The sequence below is a fragment of the Theropithecus gelada genome, chromosome 8, assembly GCF_003255815.1.
Source record: "Theropithecus gelada isolate Dixy chromosome 8, Tgel_1.0, whole genome shotgun sequence".
NCBI lineage: Eukaryota > Metazoa > Chordata > Mammalia > Primates > Cercopithecidae > Theropithecus > Theropithecus gelada.
Genome location: NC_037676.1, coordinates 146,192,862 through 146,214,199, shown reverse-complemented (window position 1 = coordinate 146,214,199; position 21,338 = coordinate 146,192,862). Strand labels below are relative to the sequence as shown.

Below are 21,338 nucleotides of genomic sequence, written 5' to 3'. Positions count from 1 at the left end.
GGGCAGTGGCCGGATCTTCTCAGCTCACTGCAAGCTCCGCCTCCCGGGTTTACGCCATTCTCCTGCCTCAGCCTCCCGAGTAGCTGGGACTACAGGTGCCTGCCACCTCGCCCGGCTAGTTTTTTGTATTTTTTAGTAGAGACGGGGTTTCACCGTGTTAGCCAGGATGGTCTCAATCTCCTGACCTCGTGATCCACCCATCTCGGCCTCCTGAAGTGCTGGGATTACAGGCTTGAGCCACCGCGCCCGGCCGGAAAGGACTTCTTACAGGATTCGGCTTGAGTAATCTGGGGGAGGGTTTAGGGAAGCGGGAGTTTGCTCTGGATTGGTGCTGTCAGGAAGCAGGCATCATTCTGCAACTGGGAGTCTCAATGCATCGTATTTGGAAGGAGGACAGACTAGAACCAGGCCAGAGCTGTCAGCCGTGAAGAGGCAGCAGCCACTCAGACTGTCCCGGACAGGGCACTGCTTGCCCTTTTTACAGCTTGGACAGTGCCCATGTTTTGTCTGTGTTCAGACGTGATGACAGAGGGGTCCTGCTTTTGTATTGATTCATCATGGTGACAGAGTAGTCTGCTGTTGCTGTTCTATGAAATTTTAACCAGGAGACACTGAGGGCTCTATCTGTGAGTGCCAGGCCGCTCCTAGCAACACCGAGGCCTCTATCTGTGAACGCCAGGCCGCTCCTAGCAACACTGAGGCCTAGAAGATAGGACCAGATCAGCTCCCAGGTGTCAGCGACTGGTCTTCTTTCTACCTGAAGAATCAGTGTGGTGGCCTCACAGTTACTACAGGTGCGTTCAGCCTCATGACTCCATGTGAGCACCCCCTGCCGATTCATCCACCCGGACACATCACCAGGTACTTGGACTCCTCATTTCACTCCATGGCTGGGACACAGCAGATAGCAGACCTCTCAGTTGCCAGACACATCCCAATGGCCTTCGGCTGCGCCCAGCCTGGCTTAATTGGTGCCTCCCGATGCTTCTGGAGGCATCTGTGCTCCCAGCTCCTCTGGCATGTCTCAGGGCTTCTTTGTGGCCCACTTCACCTGTTCACAGCCCCCATGGCTTCCCCTGTACAGTCACCTATTCACAGCCCCCATGGCTTCCCCTGTACAGTCACCTATTCACAGCCCCCATGGCTTCCCCTGTACAGTCTCTTGCCAGACTCATCTTCCTAAACACAAACCCAGCTGTGGCCCCTGCCTGAGGGCCCTACACCTGCAGGATAGGCCCAAGCCCTCCTGTGTTCAGCCCTGGCCTTCTCTCTGGTGGTGGGGGTCTTTGCTATAGATCCTCCGGCCCCCTGGCCCTGCCCCATTCCCCAGGGACCCTCACTAAAGCCTCTCCCTCTCAGCCCGGAGTTTGTGTCTGTCTCGAACTCCTCAAGAAAACACTGTCCTGGCACATTTCACTTGGCAGTTATTCCTGAGACCACCCCCTGCCCCTGCACTGACGTTCTTGTTAGCCACATAAACACTTTATTCTACTCTTTCGTATAAAATCTTGAGGGGTCTGGGATATAGAGCTAGGCGGGTTCTTTCTCCTCCTCAGCATGCTGGAGCACAGGCTCAGGAAACCTGAGCATGGAACCTGCTCAGGAAACGGCTGGAAGGGGAAGTGGGGTAAGGGGGAGCCGTGTGGCCCACCTGCTGTTCAGCATGTGATTAGCCGCTGCAGAGGGCAATGTGGACTCCAGGAAGTGCCCTCGTGGCTGGGAAGGCAGCGTGTGTCCCCACGCTGTAGGGGGCTGCAGCAGGGAGCACACTCATGACTCAGGTTGTGCAGGGTCAGGGCCCCGGGCTGAGAGGCAAGGGGACAGCAGGAGGGCAGCTGGAGCCACCAGTGGACAGATGGCAGCGGCCGTGTACCAGGCTAAGGAGCGTGGACTTCATCCTGAGGGCACCACTGAGGGTTTTAGGAGGCGGGTAGTGCAATGGACGCGATAGATGTTCCAGAAACACACCGCTAGGGTCCTGGTGGAGGGTGGGGCAGGCAAGGCGGCCAGGTGAGGCTGGGGAAGTTGGGAGGGCGAGGGAAGCGGGGCAGCCCTGCTCTGGCTTGGAGATAATGCAGGAGGTGGTTTCAGGAAGGATGAGCTAGGCCCTGGGCAGCCCACAGCTGTGGTGGCCACGGATATCAGGGTGGCGCTGGCTTCGTACATGGAGGTGCTAAGGGGACTGACTGGGTGGTGGGGAGGGGCCTTGAGAGATCCTCAGGCCGTGCTGCATGGAGAGCCTCGAGGCTGCAGTGGGAATGTCCAAGTCCAAAGTTGCCTCTTGGCCTGGAGCCGCGGGGCGTGAGAGCTCAGCACGGCTCACACGCAGCCAGGTCCCAGGCAGTGGAGGGATCCCCTGCAGGAGTAGCAGGCGTCACAGGGCAGGAAACGCAGTACAGGCTGGGGCTGAGGGCTCCAAAAGACCGGGCCTGGGCAAGCCAACGGGCCCAAATGGCTGAGCCCTCCGTCTCTGTCCAGCTCTTGGACGGGACCTCCAGCCTGCGTTTCTCGTGGGAAGGCTGGAGAGAGGCAGGGACCTCTGTGTGAGGCAGGCCTGGGCAGAATATCAGGGTGCCCACACAGATGGACTGCACAGAGCTGGGGAGGCCCAGGGAGCACCCAAGGAGCATGGCAGGCTGCCCTGGGGCAGGCCAGTGACCTGCGCCGCTGGCCCAGGCAACAGAAGAGTGAGAGGGCTACACCGTGCCATCTCCAGGGACCACCTGGTAGACACAGCCAGGCCACTTACCATCGGGGTACCCCAGCACAGGCTTAGCTCACTCTGAGCACCCCAGGGTCTCTGTCCATCAGTTGGGAACTCAACACACACCTTATGTTGCTGCGTGTGGGCAGAGGCTTGGCACTGTGTTAACCTCCATTTTCATTTCTGGTCCTGTGTCCCCATCAGCAGGGAAGGCCTGGAGCCCCTCCCGACTTCATGTTGAAAGTGGCAGGGAGAAAGAGTGACCAGGGGAAGGCAGAGAGCAAATCCCATTTATTGGAATTTCACTGACAGCAGATTGAGAGGAAGGCTTCCCCCTCCCCTGAAACATGCCGTCCTCTCTGCCCTCAGGGCTCAGCACAGGGTTAAGACCCCACTCCGCATGTCCCCAGAGGGCAGCACTCCAGGGTGGGGGGGAGGGGTGCTCTACGCCAGGCTGGGGAGCTGGGACAGGAGGGAAGACGTGCACCCTCACCTCTTGGCTCAATCCCTCTCCCCGGGACCTGGTGCTGCCCCCAGTCCCTGGGGTGGGCTGGCAGACAGGGCTCATGCAACAATGAGTAGACAGGAGGTGGCACAGAAACGTGGCCTTGTTGCCCCTCGGCGGGGCGGGAGGACTAAAGGGGCCATGCTGTGGCCACAGCGGGTCCAAACGGAAGTATCTGCAGTGTACATATGGGAGGGTTGGAGAGGGGCGTCCTCTGCCCCAGGCTGTGCCTGGGGACAAGAGAGAGGGGAAGGACAGCTGGCACTGCCGTGCCAGGGGCAGGGTCCAGGCCAGCCATGCCACCTGAGCGGGCACAGAGAGCTGGAGCTGGGCTACTCCTTGGCGCGGCCAATGATGGTGAGGATGTACAGGAAGATGTTGATGATGTCTGTGTACAGGTTCAGCGCAGCAAACACGTACTCTTCCGGGCTCAGGGACAGCTGCTTGTTCCCCAACAGCAGCTGGGTGTCCACTGCCAGGAACTGGAGGTGACAGCACAGTGGTGTTGAGGGACAAGCCTGCCCGCCCAGCGTCCTGCCCCTGGCCAAGGCCGCCCCTCACTCACGCAGGTGAAGAGCAGAGCGCCCAGCGAGGCGTACACAATCTCCAGGATGCGGTTCCGGATGAAGATGCAGAGGATGGCGAAGATGAAGAGCACCACCATGCTCACCAGGAGCACACCCATGCACGAGGTGAAGTCGTAGCGGGTCTGCAGGCGGGGGAGGAACGGGCCATGGGGCTGGGCCCGGGAAAGCCGCTCGGCCCCTGCGGCCACAGCCCAGCCATGGGAGGCCCCTCACCTGCATGGAGAAGATGACGACCGTGAAGCAGACGGCTGTGGTGATGCCCACGGCCATGATGACTGCCTCGGTGTTGTAGAAGCTGGCGATCATCCCCACCATGTACGACAGGCTGGCGGTCAGGACCGACTGTGGGTGGGAGACACACGCTGGCCTTGGGTGTGTGCCACCCCCGCCCGCCCCTGCCTCATGAGCACAGGGAGAACCAGGGTGACCAGGCCCGGAAGAGTGGGCGTGTGGGACTGCATGGCCAGACCCGGGCCCAGAGGCTCAGGTTTGGGGGTTACCAGTGCAACAAGGTTCCAGGGGTGCTTTCGCCGGAAGTCCCCACAACAGCTGAGGACGATGAGGGAGATGAAGAAGACAGCATAGGAGACATAGTAGGTCCAGACGTTGTCCCGGACAAAGCCCTTCACCTCCCCAACAAAAGTGAACACAGCCACCGTGGACAGGGTCACCGACAGCTGCAGGGTCAGCACCAGGAACACCTGGGAAAGGAGCCACTCAGAGTCATCCGCTGGGCGCCACACCCCCCACCTCCTCCGAGATGCCCCCACCCACCTTGCGGATGAAGGCCTGTCGGATGCTCTTGTCATCCCAGTTGGTGGCAGGGAAGTCCTGGTTGTCATAGTAGGATGGGGGACCCTCCTCCTGGTAGTTTCCATGCTGGGGTGCTGAGGAGCAGACAGGCTGGGTCAGCGCCACTCACGAGCACCTCCCCCTGCCCTCCCCGCCACCCCACACCTCCCTTCCTGAGACTCACAGTCAGGGTCTTGTCCTGGGAAGGCCTGTGGCTGTCCATAGGGGTTGGGGGGAAAAGGGCTCTGGGGATATGGCCCCTGGGGGTAGCCCCCTTGGGGGTAGGGGCCCTGTGGGTAGCCCTCTTGGGGGTAGGGGCCCTGTGGGTAGGCCCCTTGGGGGTAGGGGCCCTGTGGGTAGCCCCCTTGGGGATAGGGGCTGGGGCCATGGGGGTACCCTGGCTGACCGTAGGGTGAGGGCTGGAAAGGGGGCTGCGGGTAAGGGGCCCCAGGGTAGGGAGGCTGAGCATAGGGGGGCATGGGTGGCTGGGGCCCCCCCGGATATCCAGGGTTGGGGGGAGGATAGTTGTCCCCAGACACCAAAAAACTCTTTTCATGGGACATGGCCTCGGGTTCGGCGGTCCGCCCCTAGAGCAGGCAAACAAGAAACAGCGGAACAGTTGGCTCGCGCGACAGTGTCGGGACCCAGCCCTGCGCAACTCCACCTGCTTCTGGGAACCCAGGGGGAAGAAAGGGAAGACCGTGACCTTTGCCACGGGCTGTGCGGAGCCCCAGAGCCTGGGCCTGGAGAAGCGCGTGGGAACCTGACCGGACCGGCGCTGTGGGGCCTTCCCAGGGCTCTAGGCCGCCTTTAGGGTGGGGGAGGGGCCGGGCGAGGGGACAACCGCCAGCCTCGGGATTTGGGGCTTGGTTGTTTATCACAAGCAACCGGAGGCCTGCACCGCTGCCGGCGTCTCCCGGGTGGGAGCTCAGCGCGTGGGGGCTGGGGTCTGGTCGGGGACGTGTGGGGTGTGCCCGGACCCTCCCCTCCGCATCCCGCCCCTTAAGCAGCTTTAAGGGGCCGGAGCCGGCGGCTATTTCTATCCCAGGAAATCCCCGGGCCATCTGTGACCAACAAGGGCCCGAGCCCCCCCACCCCCCCGAACCCAACAACAGGGCCCAACGGCCCCGGGCTCCGGGTGGGGGGGATCAGGCCTCGATCGGCTGCCGGTGCCTGCCAGTGGGATACGCCGGGAACAGCGGGGTGCGGGGGTGTGTGGGGGATGGAAGCGACCACGGAGCGTGCGGGGAACAAAGCGGGCGTGGGGCGAGGCGGGTAGGGGCTGCGGCCGTGGCACTGGCACCGAGGGGGGATGGGCCCTCCGCGGGCCGGGGGCGCACAGGGTCATGGGTCCAGCAGTCGCCGCAGCGCGCCGCCCCCTCCCTCCTGCTCCAGGCCGCCGCGGCTCCCCGCCCCCACCACCGCCGCCACCTCTGGCCGGGAGCAGCCGCGTGCCCCAGCGGGACCAACTGACCGACCCGAGGCGGCCACGCTCGGATGCGCAGGACCCGCGTGGGGGCGGGGGCGGGGGCGGGGGCGGGGGCGGGGGCGGCCGGCCGCACGGCGCGGCGGGTCGGACGCGCTCCTGGGCTCTGGCCGGGGACTCACCGGTGGCGGGGCGCCGCAGGCCGGTGAGCACGGTGTCCGCTGCGCGGCCGCGCGGTGATGGCCGGTGCGCCCGCACCCGCACCCGCACCCGCTCCCGCTCGGCGGCCGCTCGGCTGGGCCTGCGCCTGCGGCTGGGAAGACGCAGCGGGGCCTTGTGACGGGGCGGGGTAGGGGGCGGGGCCGGGCGAGCTCGGGGATGGGCGGGGCGGGGCGGGGCGGGGCGGGGCGGGCGGGGCTTCCGCGGACCCGACCCACTGCGCCCCCATGCTTGTTTCTTTTGGCTCTGGCTGGAGGCCTGAGCCCCTCACTGCCTGCCGAGGGCTGGGGTCGGGCGGTGGGCGCTGAAGACCCCTGGAGGCAGAAGTCTGGTCTGGCCAATTTGGCTGGCCGTTCGGTAGTTAAGAAATTTATTCCTAAATGAGGGATTTGCTGAAGCTGCCCGGGACTGACCATCCGTTCTCGGCCTTAAAACACAACGTTCACTTCTTTTCATCCAGGTCTATCCCAAATCAAGAAGCCTAATCGTTTAGTTCCCAAATTGAGGCCTCATGGTTTAATTGCCCCATTTTCTCTATCAGCCCAAACTCGGCCAGGCCTGCTACTAGAGACCTTTTTTTTTTTTTTTTTAAATTCTTGTGGATACATAGGTGTATGTTTATGGGCCACAAGGGACGTTTTGATATAGGCATGCATAATAATCACATCAAGGTAAATGGGGTATCCATCAGCTCAAGCATTTGTCCTTCGTGTTACAGACAATCCGGTTATACTCTTGGAGTTGTTTTAAAATGTACAACTAAATTATTTTTGATTACAGTCACCCTGTTGTACTAGCAAATACGATGTCTTATTTTCCCACTAGAGACCCTGAACGCTCACTTGTCTGCCTGACGTCCTCACAAGCTGCGAGGGGCTGAGGCTTGAGGATACAGCAGGACTGGAGGCCAGGCCGCCTCCCTGCTTGGCTCCCAAGTCCTTTTGGGGGAACAGTGACTGGCACAGGCAGGGTGCATCCTGCTGCCAGCCTTCCCACCCAGGGCCCAGACCCCACCTGCCCTTCTGCCCTTGGAGGGCTGGCCGCTCCCAGACCGCTCTGAGTCCTGCACCTATGGTGCACTGGTGCAATGTTTAGCAACCAGACCTAGTGAGGGGAAGCCTGGGGTGCATTTTTTGCACATGCCCATGGTGTTATTACTCCACCAGGGCTGGTTTCAAGTTACCCCCAGCTGAGCAACCAGTCCACAGGAATTCCTGAAACTGTACCAGTCTGCTTGTGGTGTGAGTGGTGCCTGTGCCCTCTGCAGCCAGGGTTGGCATAATGGGTAACCTGTGATGAGTTCCATTAGAGGAAACGTGGGAAAAGCAGGGATGGATTTACCTTTGTAGAAGCAGAAGCTCACAAAATTTGAGAGACCTTTAAGAAAAATAAAATGCCGGCCGGGCGCGGGGGCTCACGTCTGTGATCCCAGCACAGTGGGAGGCTGAGGCAGGCGGATCACAAGGTCAGGAGATCCAGATCATCCTGGCTAACACGGTGAACCCCTGTCTCTACTAAAAATACAAAAAAAAAAAAAATTAGCTGGGTGTGGTGGTGTGCACCTGTAATCCCAGCTACTGAGGAGGCTGAGGCAGAATTGCTTGAACCTGGGAGGCAGAGGTTACAGTGAGCTGAGATCGTGCTACTGCACTCCAGCCTGCATGACAGAGTGTGACTCTGTCTCAAAAAATAAATGAATGAATGAATAAATAAATAAATAAATAAATAAATAAATAAATAATAGCCGGGTATGGTGGCGCACGCCGGTAATCCCAACACTTTGGGAGGCTGAGGCAGGTGGATCATCTGAGGTCAGGAATTCGAGACCAGTCTGCCCAATAGGGTGAAACCCTGTCTCTACTAAAAATACAAAAATTAGCTGGGCATGGTGGTATGTGCCTGTAATCCTGGCTACTTGGGAGGCTGAGGCAGGAGAATCCCTTGAACCAGGGAGGCAGAGTTTCAGTGAGCTGAGATCACACCATTGCACTCCAGCCTGGACATAGAGGGAGATCCCGTCTCAAAGAAAATAAACACTTTTTTTAAAATTTTGAGACGGAGTCTTGCTCTGTCACCTAGGCTGGAGTACAGTGGCTTGATCTCGGCTCACTGCAAACTCCGCCTCCCGGGTTCATGCCATTCTCCTGCCTCAGCCTCCCAAGTAGCTGGGACTACAGGCGTCCACCACCATGCCCGGGTAATTTTTTGTATTTTTAGTAGAGACGGGGTTTCACCGCGTTAGCCAGAATGGTCTTGATATCCTGACCTCGTGATCCGCCTGCCTCGGCCTCCCAAAGTGCTGGGATTACAGGCGTGATCCACTACGCCTGGCCAAAAATAAATAAATTTTTAAAAATTAAATAAATAAAGTAAAATGCTGAGTACAAAGTTGAGTAAAGGGCTTCAGGAGGGGTCGTGTAGGCAGAGTCCCTAAGTGTCTTTAGATTTATGTTAAATCTGCCTTAAAAACAGATTAAGGGGCTGGGCACAGTGGCTTGTGCCTGTAATCCTAGCACTTTGGGTGAGTGGACCACCTGAGGTCAGGAGTTCGAGAGCAGCCTGGTCAACATGGTGAAACCCCGTCTCTATTAAAAATACAAAAATTAGCCGGGCGTGGTGGCACACATTTGTTTTCCCAGCTACTCAGGAGGCTGAGGCAGGAGAATCACTTGAACCCAGTGGGTGGAGGTTGCTGTGAGCCGAGATCGCGCCACTGCACTCCAGCCTGGGTGAAAGGCTGAAACTCCGTCTCGGGGAAAAAAAAAAGAAAAGGCAGAGTAAGGGAGATCATGCCAGAGGGGTGGCCATGGGGGTTTGTGGGGAAGGCCAAGTAGAGGAAAGGGCCAGTCCCGGGCCACTGAGGCAGGAGTGGCCTGTAGCTCTGCAGGAAGAGCTGAGAACCTGGAGCCCTCTGAGCATCAGGGTGTGCAGGGGGCATGGGGCCAGAGAAGGGACTGAGGTCTGGTCAGGTGCAGCTGGGCAGGTCCTCAAAAGGACTTTGGAGTTTTTGTTTTGTTTTGTTTTGTTTTGTTTTAGACAGAGTCTCACTCTATCACCTAGGTTGGAGTGCAATGTCATCATCTCAGCTCACTGCAACCTCTGCCTCCCAGGTTCAAGCGATTCTCCTGACTCAGCCTCCCGAGTAGCTGAGATTACAGGTACCTGCAACCATGCCTGGCTAATGTTTTCATTTTTAGTAGAGACAGGGTTTTACTTTGTTGGCCAGGCTGATCTCAAACTCCTGACCTCGTGATCCAGCTGCTTCAGCCTCCCAAAGTGCTGGGATTACAGGCGTGAGCCACTGCGCCCAGCCCCCAGCACTTTGGTTTTTACTGTTGCTGATGCTCGGAGCTATGTAGCAGCTGCTGGTGTCACTTTACAAGGCCCACCCTGACCCCTCTGTTGAGGACCCACCATGGGAGTGGCAGGCAGACAGAGACTAGTTAAGAGGTGAGCTTAGCTACCTAGCGAGAGATTCTGGAGGCTGGGACCAGGGTCGGGGCAGCAGAGGTGCGGCATGTGCAGGGCTGGGAGTGAAGGCTGGCCAGGGTCCTCAGCTCCCTGGAGGGAGGAACAGCAGGGGTGGGGCTAGGTTTTGGTGGGCTGAGGGGTGAGTGGGAAGTAGGAGACGGAGAGCAGTAGTAGCCACAGCTCTTTGAAAGGCTGGAAACAAATGGAGCTTGGGTGATGTCGGGGATTTGTGGCGAGTGGGATTGTGGATTCTGAAGGCACTGCCCAGGTTTGAGGCCTGGTGCTGCTGTGGGCCTGTCTGCACCTCTGTTTCCCTTTCTGTGGTGAGGATTAGTGGCAGCAAAGAATGCAGTGAGGCCATCACCCTGTCACCTTCTGGGGTTATTTGTGACGATGCCAATGATGGTGTGAGATGGGGAGGTGCAGGCAGGACAGAAAGCTGCAGGAATGGGCGGGCAGGACCCAAGGCGGGAGGAAGGCTGTGCTGCAATGCACGCTCTTGGAGACCAAGGGTGGGGAGCTGCCTATGCTCAGCAGCTGGCAGGTGTGAGGGACCAGGAGCAGGGTTGAGAAGGTTGCTGGAGGCATTGAAGGCCAGCCTTGGCCAGGGGCGGACCTGAAGACCCAGCACTTGTCATGCAGAGGGTGTCATGGACACAGAGGCTTGGAGATCCTGAGTGAGGGGCAGTGACTCAGGCCCCTTGGTGGGTTTAGTGGGGAAGGTGATTGGCCATTTTCGGACCATGGAGGCCAGGGGAGTGGAGGGCCACCAGAGGACACTCCTGTCTACCCTGCCAGCCAGGGGCTGGAGTGGGCCAGATGGGGCCAGTGGACTGGACTGGGCTGGCTGGAGTGTCCTGAGGGGTCCAGCCTGGCCAACACCTCCTGGTCATCTGGGGGTTGAGGCTGCAGCAGGAGAGGAAGCTTCTGAGCCCCAGTAACCAGGCCTCAGCGCCCGGGGCCCAGCTGCTCCCTCCCTCCTTCCGTCTTTCAGTTTCACTTTTGTTTTCCTGCTCCCTGCAGAGTTAGGCTTGCTGAGGGGCAGGCGCAGGAGTCCTGGCTGAGCTCATGACCTGAGGCTGCCGAGCGCGGCAGCAGGGAGTGTAAGTACCGTGTGTGGGGCCACCCATAACGGGTGAGTATTGAGGGCACCCCTCGGAGGGGCCTGGGGAGGGGTAGGAGGGGTGGAGTGGGCTGTTTCCCTACCCACCCGATGCCCCATCCCAGGGTTGCAATGGCGGAGGCAGAGGCAGGGGTGGCAGTGGAGGTCCGTGGACTGCCTCCTGCCGTGCCCGACGAGCTGCTCACACTCTACTTTGAAAACCGCCGACGCTCTGGAGGGGGGCCTGTGTTGAGCTGGCAGAGACTGGGCTGCGGGGGCATCCTCACCTTCAGAGAGCCTGCAGGTGAGAGGACTGGCTGAAGGGGCAGCCTGGGTGCCTTGACGTTCTGATGCCTGACGTCCTGCCCTGCCACTGCCCACAGACGCTGAGAGGGTCTTGGCCCAGGCAGATCACGAACTACATGGTGCCCAGCTGAGCCTGCGGCCAGCTCCACCACGAGCCCCTGCACGCCTGCTGCTCCAAGGACTGCCCCCTGGCACCGCACCCCAGCGTCTGGAGCAGCATGTCCAGGCCCTGCTGCGTGCCTCGGGGCTCCCAGTACAGCCCTGCTGTGCCTTGGCCAGCCCCCGGCCGGACCGGGCTCTGGTCCAGTTGCCCAAGCCCCTTTCTGAGGCAGGTGAGAGGCGGGTTGGGGTTGAGGTGCTGGCTAGGGGAGGTTCCCTGAGCTGACCTGCACATTCCCCACAGATGTCCGTGTCCTGGAGGAGCAGGCCCAGAATCTGGGCCTGGAGGGGTCCTCGGTGTCCCTGGCCCGGGTGCCCCAGGCCCGAGCAGTGCGTGTGGTGGGGGACAGCGCCTCTGTGGACCTACTGCTGCTGGAGCTGTACCTGGAGAATGAGCGCCGCAGTGGTGGGGGGCCCCTGGAGGACCTGCGATGCCTGCCGGGGCCCCTGGGCACTGTTGCCTCCTTCCAGCAGTGGCAAGGTGAGTGGGGCTGGGCAGACCCAGCTGACCCTCCCTCTCCTGCAGAAATCTGACAGGTTTTCTGTCCTTTCCCTTCCTCCAAGTGGCAGAACGAGTGTTGCAGCAGGAGCACCAGCTGCAGGGCTCGGAGCTGAGCCTTGTCCCCCACTACGACGTCCTGGAGCCTGAGGAGCTGGCTGAGAACACCAGTGGAGGGGACCACCCATCCACCCTGGGGCCTAGGGCTACCAAGCATGCTATCCTGAGGACTGGAGGGCTGGTGACGGCTCTGCAGGGTGCAGGGACTGTGACAATGGGTTCTGACGAGGAACCAGGGCAGTTAGGGTCCTCTCTGAGGACTGGTCCCATGGTGCAAGGTACAGGGACTATGACGACGGGCTCTGGCGAGGAATCAGGGCAGTCAGAGGCCTCTCTGAGGACTGGTCCCATGGGGTCTCTGGGACAGGCAGAGCCAGTCGGCTCAATGCCCATGGGGTCTCTCGAACATGAGGGGCTGGTAAGCCTGAGGCCTGTGGGGTTGCAGGAACAGGAGGGGCCCATGAGCGTGGGGCCTGTGGGGTCTACAGGCCCAGTGGAGATCTCTAAGGGGTTGCTAGGGCAGGAGGGCCTGCTGGAAATTGCCATGGACTCACCAGGGCAAGAAGGGCTGGTGGGTCCCATGGAGATCGCCATGGGGTGTCTGGAGAAGGCCGGGCCTGTGAGCCCAGGACACGTGAAGTTGGTGGGGCAGGAGGGCCTGGCGGAGATGGTGCTGCTGATGGAGCCAGGGGCGATGCGCTTCCTGCAGATCTATCATGAGGACCTTCTTGCGGGCCTGGGAGACGTCGCTCTCTTCCCACTTGAAGGACCGGATGTGACTGGCTTTCGGGTGAGTGGCCCCTCAGGACTCCTCACCTTCGGCCCCCTCCTCCTACTGACTCAGAATACCTCTTCTGTGCTCTAAACCTGCAAACTCCGCCTCTGCCATGGCCCTGCAGCTCTGTGGAGGCCAGACTTCCTGCCAGGCGGCTGAGGAGTTTCTGCGGAGCCTGCTGGGCAGCATTAGCTGCCATGTGTTGCGCCTGGAGCACCCGGGCAGCGCCAGGTTTCTCCTGGGCCCAGAAGGGCAGCGCCTTCTCCAGGGGCTGGAGGCTCAATTCCAGTGTGTCTTTGGGACAGAGCGCCTGGCCACAGCCACCTTGGACACAGGCCTTGAAGAGGTAGAGATGGAGTCCCACCCCTGCCCTCCGCTTTCTCACGCCTCTGCCCCAGACCTCCTCTGCCCTTGCCCAGAGGCTAGTGGTCCTGACGTCCTCTCCCTACAGGTGGACCCTACCGAGGCCCTCCCAGTGCTCCCTGGTGATGCCCACACCCTGTGGCCCCCAGACAGTACAAGTAGTGACCAGGAGGACGTGAGCCTGGGTAGGACTCCCTGGGAGCCCTCAGCACATCCTGTGGCCCTCACTTGACCCCACCCCCTGCCCTGCTCTGTCCTCCCATCTGTCTACTGACCCATCTTAGGCCCACCGTGTACCCCAAAAACTTGCTTCCCATCTTTCACCCATTCCAACTCCTCCTGGGCCCAGCCCCTGACCCAGTGGCCTCTCCCTGCCTCCAGAGGAGGTCCGAGAACTGCTGGCCACCCTGGAGGGCCTAGACCTAGACGGGGAGGACTGGCTGCCTCTGGAGCTGGAGGAGGAAGGGCCTCAGGAGCAGCCAGAGGAGGAGGCGACCCCAGGGCATGAGGAGGAGGAGCCTGTGGCTCCCAGCATCCTGGCACCCAGGCGGCTGGAGGAGGAGGCCGCTCTGCAGCTGGCCCTCCACCGGTCGCTGGAGCCTCAAGGTCAGGCGGCTGAGCAGGAGGAGTCTGCTGCCCTGCGCCAAGCCCTAGCCCTCTCCCTGCTGGAGCAGCCCCCGTTGGAGGCAGAAGAGCCTCCAGATGCGGGCACTGATGGGAAGGCCCAGCTGGTGGTGCACTCGGCCTTTGAGCAGGATGTGGAGGAGCTGGACCGGGCACTCAGGGCTGCCTTGGAGGTCCACCTCCGGGAGGAGACAGTGGGGCCCTGGCGCCGCACACTGCCTGCAGAGCTGCGTGCCCGCCTGGAGCGGCGCCACGGTGTGAATGTTGCCCTGCGCGGTGACTGCACCATCATCCGTGGCTTCGGGGCCCATCCTGCCCGTGCTGCCCGCCACTTGGTGGCACTTCTGGCTGGCCCCTGGGATCAGAGTTTGGCCTTTCCCTTGGCAGCTTCAGGCCCTACCTGTGAGTCTACATCCTGGACTGAGGGATGGTGGGGTGGGCTGGTTAGCAGGAGCTAGTGCCCCAGGCATGGCTCTGACCTCCCCTTTTCCCCACACATCAGTGGCGGAGCAGACGCTGAAGGGGCCCTGGAACAAGCTGGAGCATCTGGCAGAGAGCACCGGGGAATTCCGAGAGGTGGTGCAGGCCTTCTACGACACCCTGGACGCTGCCCACAGCAGCATCCGCATCGTTCGCGTGAGTCCATGCCCTGTCTCTCTGGCCCCATGGCGTCCTGGGCTCTTGCACCATCAGCACCTTGCCAAGTCTGTGGCCTGTCCCTCTTGCCTACATCAAGGTCAGCTGACCAGGAGCTGACAGGCTCCCAGCCCTGTTCTCTGCCCAGAGGGCGTTCCCAAAGTGGGTAGGGAAACAGGAGGGAACAGAGTGGGGTCTTGGGATCTGATAGGCCTGAATGAAGGTCCCCACTCTGCTGCTCATGACTGGGTCACCAGGGACTATGGGACCACTTCCAGGCCTCAGTTTCCTTATTTGGAGCATGGGCGGTGACACCATCTTGTGGCTATTGTGAGGATTATTCGTTTCACAAACGCATCCCCTGTGCTGTTCGGGGTGTTCTTCTGCCTCCACAGAAAGGCCCAGGCTCGCTGCGGTCACTGTGCTGGGGTCACTGTGCTGATAACACTGCGTGGGGCACTCTCAACTCTTGATGCTCAAAGTTGTGCGTGGGGCCAGCAGCATCACCCTCCACCGGGAGCTGGTCAGAAATGCAGAAAGAACCTCTGGTTGTCCTCAGACCTGACCACCACCATCACCACCATCACCAACACCATCACAACATCACCATGACCCTCACTACCATCACCATAATCACCATCACCATGACCCTCACCACTCACTGTCATCACCACCACTATCACCATCACTATCACCACCACCACGGCCACCATCATCACCATCACCACCATTAGCATCACCACTATCACTGTCAGCTTCACCAACACACCTTCACCACTCACCACCACCAGCATCACCACCACCCAGACGCACTGAGCTCATATCCTGGTGGTTTTGTTAATTATATGTACTTGGTTCTTCCGGTGAGCACCTTTATGACTTTAACTGGTACACTTGAATATTTTTTTTCACTTGACAGCTTTAGAGATTGTTTCTTGCCTTCCTGCAAGAAGGTAAGATGGAGGAGAATGGGCCTCGCTTCTCTCTCTTTTGCCTCCTTCCTCACCTTCCATCTCAATTTGGTCAGTTACATTATTTTTATTATGTAGTAAAAGTTTCTGTAATTATCACAAAGCCTCCATGCTTGGACCATAGGTTGGTAGACGTACTATAATAATGAAAAAATATTTACCATTGAGCCATAGAAAGAGAAATGAAATCCTAGTTATTAAAACTGTGTTCTGTGAAAAAGGTATTCTAGAATTCAAGGCTAATGGCCGTTGTTTTTTTGACTTTATTTTTTCTGGGTCATGCTTGACCACTGGGTTACTCAGTCCCCACTTGTCACATTTTGGCACAGATTCTTTTGTTTAGTGGGAGTATCTCCTTGAGTGGATGGCAAACATATTTGACTTTTAAATTTATGTATATGTGAACATATATATAAACATATACATTTATATAGATAAACATACACATTTATATATATATATGATTTTCTTTAAGACAGTGTCTCTCTCTGTTGCCCAGGCTAGTGTGCAGTGGTACGATCTCGGCTAACTGCAACCTCCGCCTCCTGGGTTCAAGTGATTCTGCCTCAGCCTTCCAGGTAGCTGGGATTATAGGCACACACCACCACACCCAGCTACTTTTTGTATTTTTAGTAGAGATGGGTTTTGCTTTTTTTTTTTTTGAGATGGAGTCTCACTCTGTCGCCCAGGCTGGAGTACAGTGGCACGATCTCAGCTCACTGCAAGTTCTGCCTCCCGGGTTCATGCCATTCTCCTGCCTCAGCCTCCCGAGTAGCTGGGACTACAGGCGCCCGCCACTACACCTGGCTTATTTTTTGTATTTTTAGTAGAGACGGGGTTTCACTGTGTTAGCCAGGATGATCTGGATCTCGTGACCTCGTGATCTGCCTACCTTGGCATCCCAAAGTGCTGGGATTACAGGCGTGAGCCACTGCACCCGGCCGAGACGGGCTTTTGCCATGTTGGTCAGGCTGGTCTCGAACTCCTGACTTCAAGTGATCCACCTGCCTTGGCCTCCCAAAGTGCTGCGATTACAGGCATGAGCCACTGTGCCTGGCCGACTTTTAAATTTACATTGCCCTTTACAATTGGAGGTATTTTGCAACTGTAATTTGATGTTGGTATAAACTTCCATGTTCTCGTGTGTCCTAATATGCCCTTATTTGTCCTCATTCTTCATTAATAGTTTGGCGGAATATAGTGCTCAGGTTCAAAATATGTTTTTCCTCAGATATTTGAAGACATTGCTGTTTTTTTCCTTCTTAAAAAATATTTTTCTTGGAAAGTTAAAAAATATCCCCCCATGGTTTCTTAGCATCTGGTGTCCGCAGTGAGAGACCCAATGTGAGAAGGCGAGATTTCTTCCCATTTGCATATTGAGCTCGGGGTGTGTGTGTGTGAACTTGCAGGGTTTTCTTTCACTCTGAGGGTTGAGGTTTCCTGGCAGGTGGGTGCCCCTGGCAGGGGTGTGTCTTTCCTCACTGTCCTTCTTGGCATTTCACAGATCTTGTGTGTCTGAAGATGTTCCTTTAGCTCAGGGAAGCCATCTTCCCTGTGTGCACTGGAGCTCCGGTCGGTGGAGCTCATGCCCCTTCACCTGCTCCCTCGGAGTTCCTTTCTCTTCCATTAGCTCCGCACCCTGCGTCAGTTCCTGAACTCCATCTAGAACACTAGCTGGGGCTTTAGTTTGAACCACTTCCTCATTTGGCTCACCCCGCTGGAGTGAGCTCAGCGTCCCTTTCTGAACGTAGGAGCACTCTGGTTTTCAGACTAGTTCCTTTTCATGGCAGCTAGTCTTGTTTAATGGACATAGTGTTCTTTTGCAACCCTGTGAAAAAACTATTTAGAATTTCTTTAAAAGTGTTTCCCAGGGCTGACTGTCGGGTTGGTCACCTGAGGCCTTCTCTCCCACCTGGGTCTTTCAGCACTGAGAGGTCTGTGGGCAGCTCCTGGTGCTGGAGTCATGTCCTGCAGGCAGCATAGGGCCGTGGCTCAGCTCTTCTCTGCAGAGGCCTCGGTGTGAGTGGGTGGGGTTTGCCCACCTGTAGACCTCCACGGGAGGGGGGAGGGGGGCATCAGACTCCCCTGGAGGGGTCAGTCTCCCCAGAGGCCCTCTGAAGTCACTTGTCTCATGGAGGTGCTACTGTCTGCTGCTGGACAGAGCATGATGGAGGCTGCAAGGGCTCCCTCAAACCCTCCAACAGAGGGCTCCTGGTTGCCGGGCTCAGTTCTGCCCTGGGTGGGCCCCAGGGCGGAGGAAGGATGTTTAATCCTGGCCCGGGCCATCCCCCCGCAGGTGGAGCGGGTGTTGCACCCGCTGCTGCAGCAGCAGTATGAGCTGTACCGGGAGCGCCTGCTGCAGCGATGCGAGCGGCGCCCGGTGGAGCAGGTGCTGTACCATGGCACGACAGCGCCGGCAGTGCCTGACATCTGCGCCCACGGCTTCAACCGCAGCTTCTGCGGCCGCAACGGTGAGGCCTGAGCCCGGCAGGCGCGGGGGCTCTGCGCACCCTGACCACCCTGACCTTGCCCTGTCCCGCCCTGCAGCCACGGTCTACGGGAAGGGCGTGTATTTCGCCAAGCGCGCCTCCCTGTCGGTGCAGGACCGCTACTCGCCCCCCAACGCCGATGGCCACAAGGCGGTGTTCGTGGCACGAGTGCTGACCGGCGACTACGGGCAGGGCCGCCGCGGTCTGCGGGCGCCCCCTCTGCGGGGCCCAGGCCACGTGCTCCTGCGCTACGACAGCGCGGTGGACTGCATCTGCCAGCCCAGCATCTTCGTCATCTTCCACGACACCCAGGCGCTGCCCACCCACCTCATCACCTGCGAGCACATGCCCCAGGCTTCCCCCGACGACCCCTCTGGGCTCCGGGGCCACTCCCCAGACACTTAACCGAAGGGGCCACCTTTTGGCCTCCTGCTTCCCAGGCTCCCGGCTCCGCACAGCCTGATGCCCCCCGCCCCCACCTGTGGCCGCCTGAGCTGCGGAATCCAGAAGGCGGTGTGGAGCTGGGGGTCAGCAGCGGCCGAGGGGGGCTGGGCTGGGTCCCCGCCTGGGCCGACCCCACCACCAGGGGTCAGCAGAGCCCAGGAGGCGACGCCGCCCCCCCGCCGCGCCCAGACCTCGCCTGAATCGGCTCTGTTGTTTGAATAAACGTGAACGTGAACCCAAGCGGAAGGGCCCCGGGAACTCCGACTGCGACCTCTGTTTGGGGACTGGGGACCTCCGCGGCCCAGGGGCCGGGTCTGCAGCTCCCGAGGAGGCGTCGGGGTGCGGGGCGGGGCCCGGAGCGCACCGGGGCGAGCGCACTGCGTTCCTGTGTCGCGCACGCTGGCGCAGACAGCGTCTCCTTGCCGACCGGCCCGCCCCGTGCGCCCGGGACTCAGGTGTGCGCCGCGCCCTGGCCGAGTCGTCCCGCGCGGGCACCGGCCCCGCCGCTCCCGTGATCTCGCGCAGACACGGGCGCGCCGCGCAGACACGGGCGCCCGATCTCGCGGGCAGCGTTCGCTCGCGCTCCTCCGGGCCCGCGCGGTGCAGCTCTGGGTGGGGGCCGGGGCGGGGCTCGGGGTTCGCCCCGCCTGCGCCGCCTCCGCCGTTCTCCCGGCCCGAGCAGTCTGGCTGCGGCGGCAGAGCTGAAGCGAGCGGAGCCACCAGGCACGTAAGACCGCGGCCAGGATGGAGAGGCGCGCCGCGTGCGGGCGTTGCGGGGGGGGGGGGTCGGGGGGAGGGTCTCCGGCCGCAGGCCACACGGAACTGGGGGCTGCGTCGCGCCCCCTCCTGCCCTCGCTCGAGAGGACAGGATCTCCCTGCGCGCTCGAGACTGCGGAACTGGACGGGCGGTGCCCGGGGTGTAGGCAGGAAAGGCTGCTGGGGAGGCGCGGCTGACCGCAGGGCTCTGGGCCGGGGACTGCAACCAGGGCGGCCCGTGGAGGAGCCAGTGGGGGCGGGGCGCGGCGGGCCCCTGCTCGGTGTCCGCTGTCTCCTCCCTAGCCCTTGGCCTGAGGGCGGAGGCACAGAGCCCACATTGTGCCCCCACGCCAGCCCACCCTCGCCGAGACAGAGTCCCATTCACCTCTCGCACGCCAGTGCTCTTGGGGACGGGGGCTGGGAAGTGTGCGCGCGTGGGTATGCGTGCGCCCTGGTTGCGTCCGCCGTGCAGGTGTACGCGCCCCCACGGTGGGCTGCTGGAGCGGCTGCCTGGGCTCCCTCCCGGCCTCGCCGCAGCAGAGCTCCGGCGGCCCACGCCGCTGCGGCTGTAGCTATTTATAGGCCTTCGCTGCGGAGATGGAGGTGGGACTGCTGGCTGAGGTGGGGTGGCGTGATGGGGAGTCCTAGAGGTCAAGACAGCTTGGAGGTGGACTGCTGGTGTCCAGGGGAAGAGCTTGGGTGTCCTTCCCTGATGACCCGGGGAGTGGTGGGGGCAGTGGTCAGCGTTCCTTGATGGCCTCGCCTGCCTACGATTAGAGGGTTAGAGGCGGGTCCAGTTTGGGATGGAGGCAGTGGAGGCCCGCATCTGAGTGAAGGTAGTCGCCTTTCGCCTTCCATTGGACAGGGTGGAAGGTGGTCTGTCCTGTGCCGGTTGAGCCCCTGGGTGACAGAGTAGGAGGGTGTGGGTGACTAAGAGAGGAGAGTGGCACTCAATGTGCGGGAGTGGGGGTGGCCAGGGTGGTCAGTGTCCTGGTGATAGACTGGAGGGTGAGGCCAGTGGCTGGGGGGGGGGTCACTGTGTGGGTGTCTGAGGAATGGGCGGGAGGGGGCGAGGCAGTCATGGATGGAGAGAGGGTAAGTGCCTGGGGCGAGAGCATGGGGGTCAGTATGTGGGTACAGCAGGGTGCAGGAGGGGTGTGGGTGCCAGTGTCCAGGCGAGAGGGTGAGTGGGGCGGGGTCAGTGTCTAGATTAAGGAGGTGGTGGGTGGGTCGGCGTGCAGAGTCCACTCCTGAACAGGCAGAGGTGTGACCCCTCCTGCTTCCCCTCCAGGAGGCCATGTCGGGTGAGGACGCTGAGGTCCGGGCAGTCCCTGAAGATGTCTCCAATGGAAGCAGTGGCTCGCCCAGCCCCGGGGACACACTGCCCTGGAACCTTGGGAAAACGCAGCGGAGCCGGCGCAGTGGGGGTGGCGCTGGGAGCAACGGGAGTGTGCTGGACCCTGCGGAGCGGGCGGTCATTCGCATCGCAGGTAACTGCGCAGGGCCTTGCCTGTGCACCGCCTTAGCACACGCAGGTTGACTGAGTTCCCGCTGCGTGCTAGGCGCTGGAGCTGGGACTGGGCTCGGGGGGATCTGCGGGTCAGGGAGGGCCTCGCGCATCCCAGGTGAGTGCAGGCGGCGCAGCGCCACCTGCTGGGCCGGCCCAGGCGGTTCATGAGACCTGGGGTTGGGCTTCTTGCTGCGGCGTCCATCATTGACTTTAAAACAGTCCAGTGCCCAGATGCAACAAGGATAATATTTTGGGCTCCTGGGGCAGAGCTGCCCACAAGGCCCTCGGTCTTGGCTGCCACCATGGGGGCCAGGTGGGCATGTACAGGAGCAGTGTATAGGGAGGGGACGCCTGGTTGTCTGGAGCCCCAGCCTCCAGGATGGGAAGCACCTGCGAGAGGCCTGGGGAAGGGGTAGGGCAGGGGGGAAGTGGGTGACCTAGAGCTGGAGGCCATGGGCAGGGTGTGCTAGGAGAGGGAGGAGCCGTAGCTCTCTAGGCTTCAGCTGGAGAGTCCTGACCTGTTCCAGCCGGAGGGAAGGGAGGCCCCTGCGGGAGGCCAGGAGAGGGCTGCAAGGCCAGGTGCTGAGCCCTAGGGGGATGTTGCAGGCGACAGGAATCGGGGCTGGTGGGAGCAGGAGAGAGGGAAGGAGAGGGTCACCGCCCTGGACCCAGCCCCAGCCCTAGGGTCTGGTTCGACCTGCATGACCTTCAGGGCCTTTCACAGCACACGCGGACTTTAAAGAAAGAAGTCACTTTTTTCCCACTTGAAAGGGAATCACTTGTGTCGTTCCCACGCCTGGGCTTTCCTCGGCATCACCTTTACAGTTGTGGAGGAGTGTGGGGGGTCCTGAGGCCCTGGCTGACTGTGGTGGCCTCCGGTACTCACTGCAAAGGCTGTGCCCGCAGCAAGCACCTTCCGCGCCCCGGGGCTCTGCGTCCT

General features: G+C 60.5%; 3 protein-coding genes across 5 annotated transcripts in view; 2 read left to right on the top strand and 1 right to left on the bottom strand.

Annotated features, from left to right (window-relative positions):
* Positions 1-2,976: 2,976 nt before the first annotated feature.
* Positions 2,977-6,350, bottom strand: GRINA (glutamate ionotropic receptor NMDA type subunit associated protein 1). 2 transcript variants are annotated; one of them, XM_025393455.1, is made up of 7 exons: positions 6,067-6,350; positions 4,773-5,175; positions 4,571-4,683; positions 4,297-4,497; positions 4,010-4,138; positions 3,775-3,918; positions 2,977-3,691 (listed from the first exon to the last, which is right to left on the bottom strand). In XM_025393455.1, the coding sequence occupies exons 2-7, from the start codon at positions 5,149-5,151 to the stop codon at positions 3,542-3,544; spliced, it is 1,116 nt and encodes a 371-aa protein (XP_025249240.1). In that variant the 5' UTR covers positions 5,152-5,175; positions 6,067-6,350; the 3' UTR covers positions 2,977-3,541. The 2 variants fall into 2 exon arrangements, with proteins under 2 accessions (XP_025249240.1, XP_025249239.1); XM_025393454.1 differs by having other exon boundaries at positions 6,197-6,344.
* Positions 6,351-10,698: 4,348 nt separating this feature from the next.
* On the top strand, positions 10,699-18,393 carry PARP10 (poly(ADP-ribose) polymerase family member 10). 2 transcript variants are annotated; one of them, XM_025393450.1, is made up of 11 exons: positions 10,699-10,807; positions 10,932-11,110; positions 11,190-11,444; positions 11,516-11,752; positions 11,836-12,620; positions 12,730-12,951; positions 13,057-13,153; positions 13,350-13,994; positions 14,095-14,228; positions 17,496-17,670; positions 17,747-18,158. In XM_025393450.1, exons 2-11 carry the CDS (start codon positions 10,939-10,941, stop codon positions 18,091-18,093), a joined length of 3,069 nt encoding a protein of 1,022 aa, XP_025249235.1. In that variant the 5' UTR covers positions 10,699-10,807; positions 10,932-10,938; the 3' UTR covers positions 18,094-18,158. The 2 variants fall into 2 exon arrangements, with proteins under 2 accessions (XP_025249235.1, XP_025249234.1); XM_025393449.1 differs by having other exon boundaries at positions 10,703-11,110; positions 17,747-18,393.
* A 1,785-nt stretch (positions 18,394-20,178) lies between these two features.
* The window catches only part of PLEC (plectin), a 60,860-nt gene continuing 59,700 nt past the window's right edge, over positions 20,179-21,338 (top strand). The window contains exon 1 of the mRNA XM_025393323.1: positions 20,179-20,378. Coding sequence (XP_025249108.1) covers positions 20,186-20,378 — 193 coding nt within the window. The 5' untranslated portion in view covers positions 20,179-20,185. The remainder of the gene's footprint in view (positions 20,379-21,338) is intronic.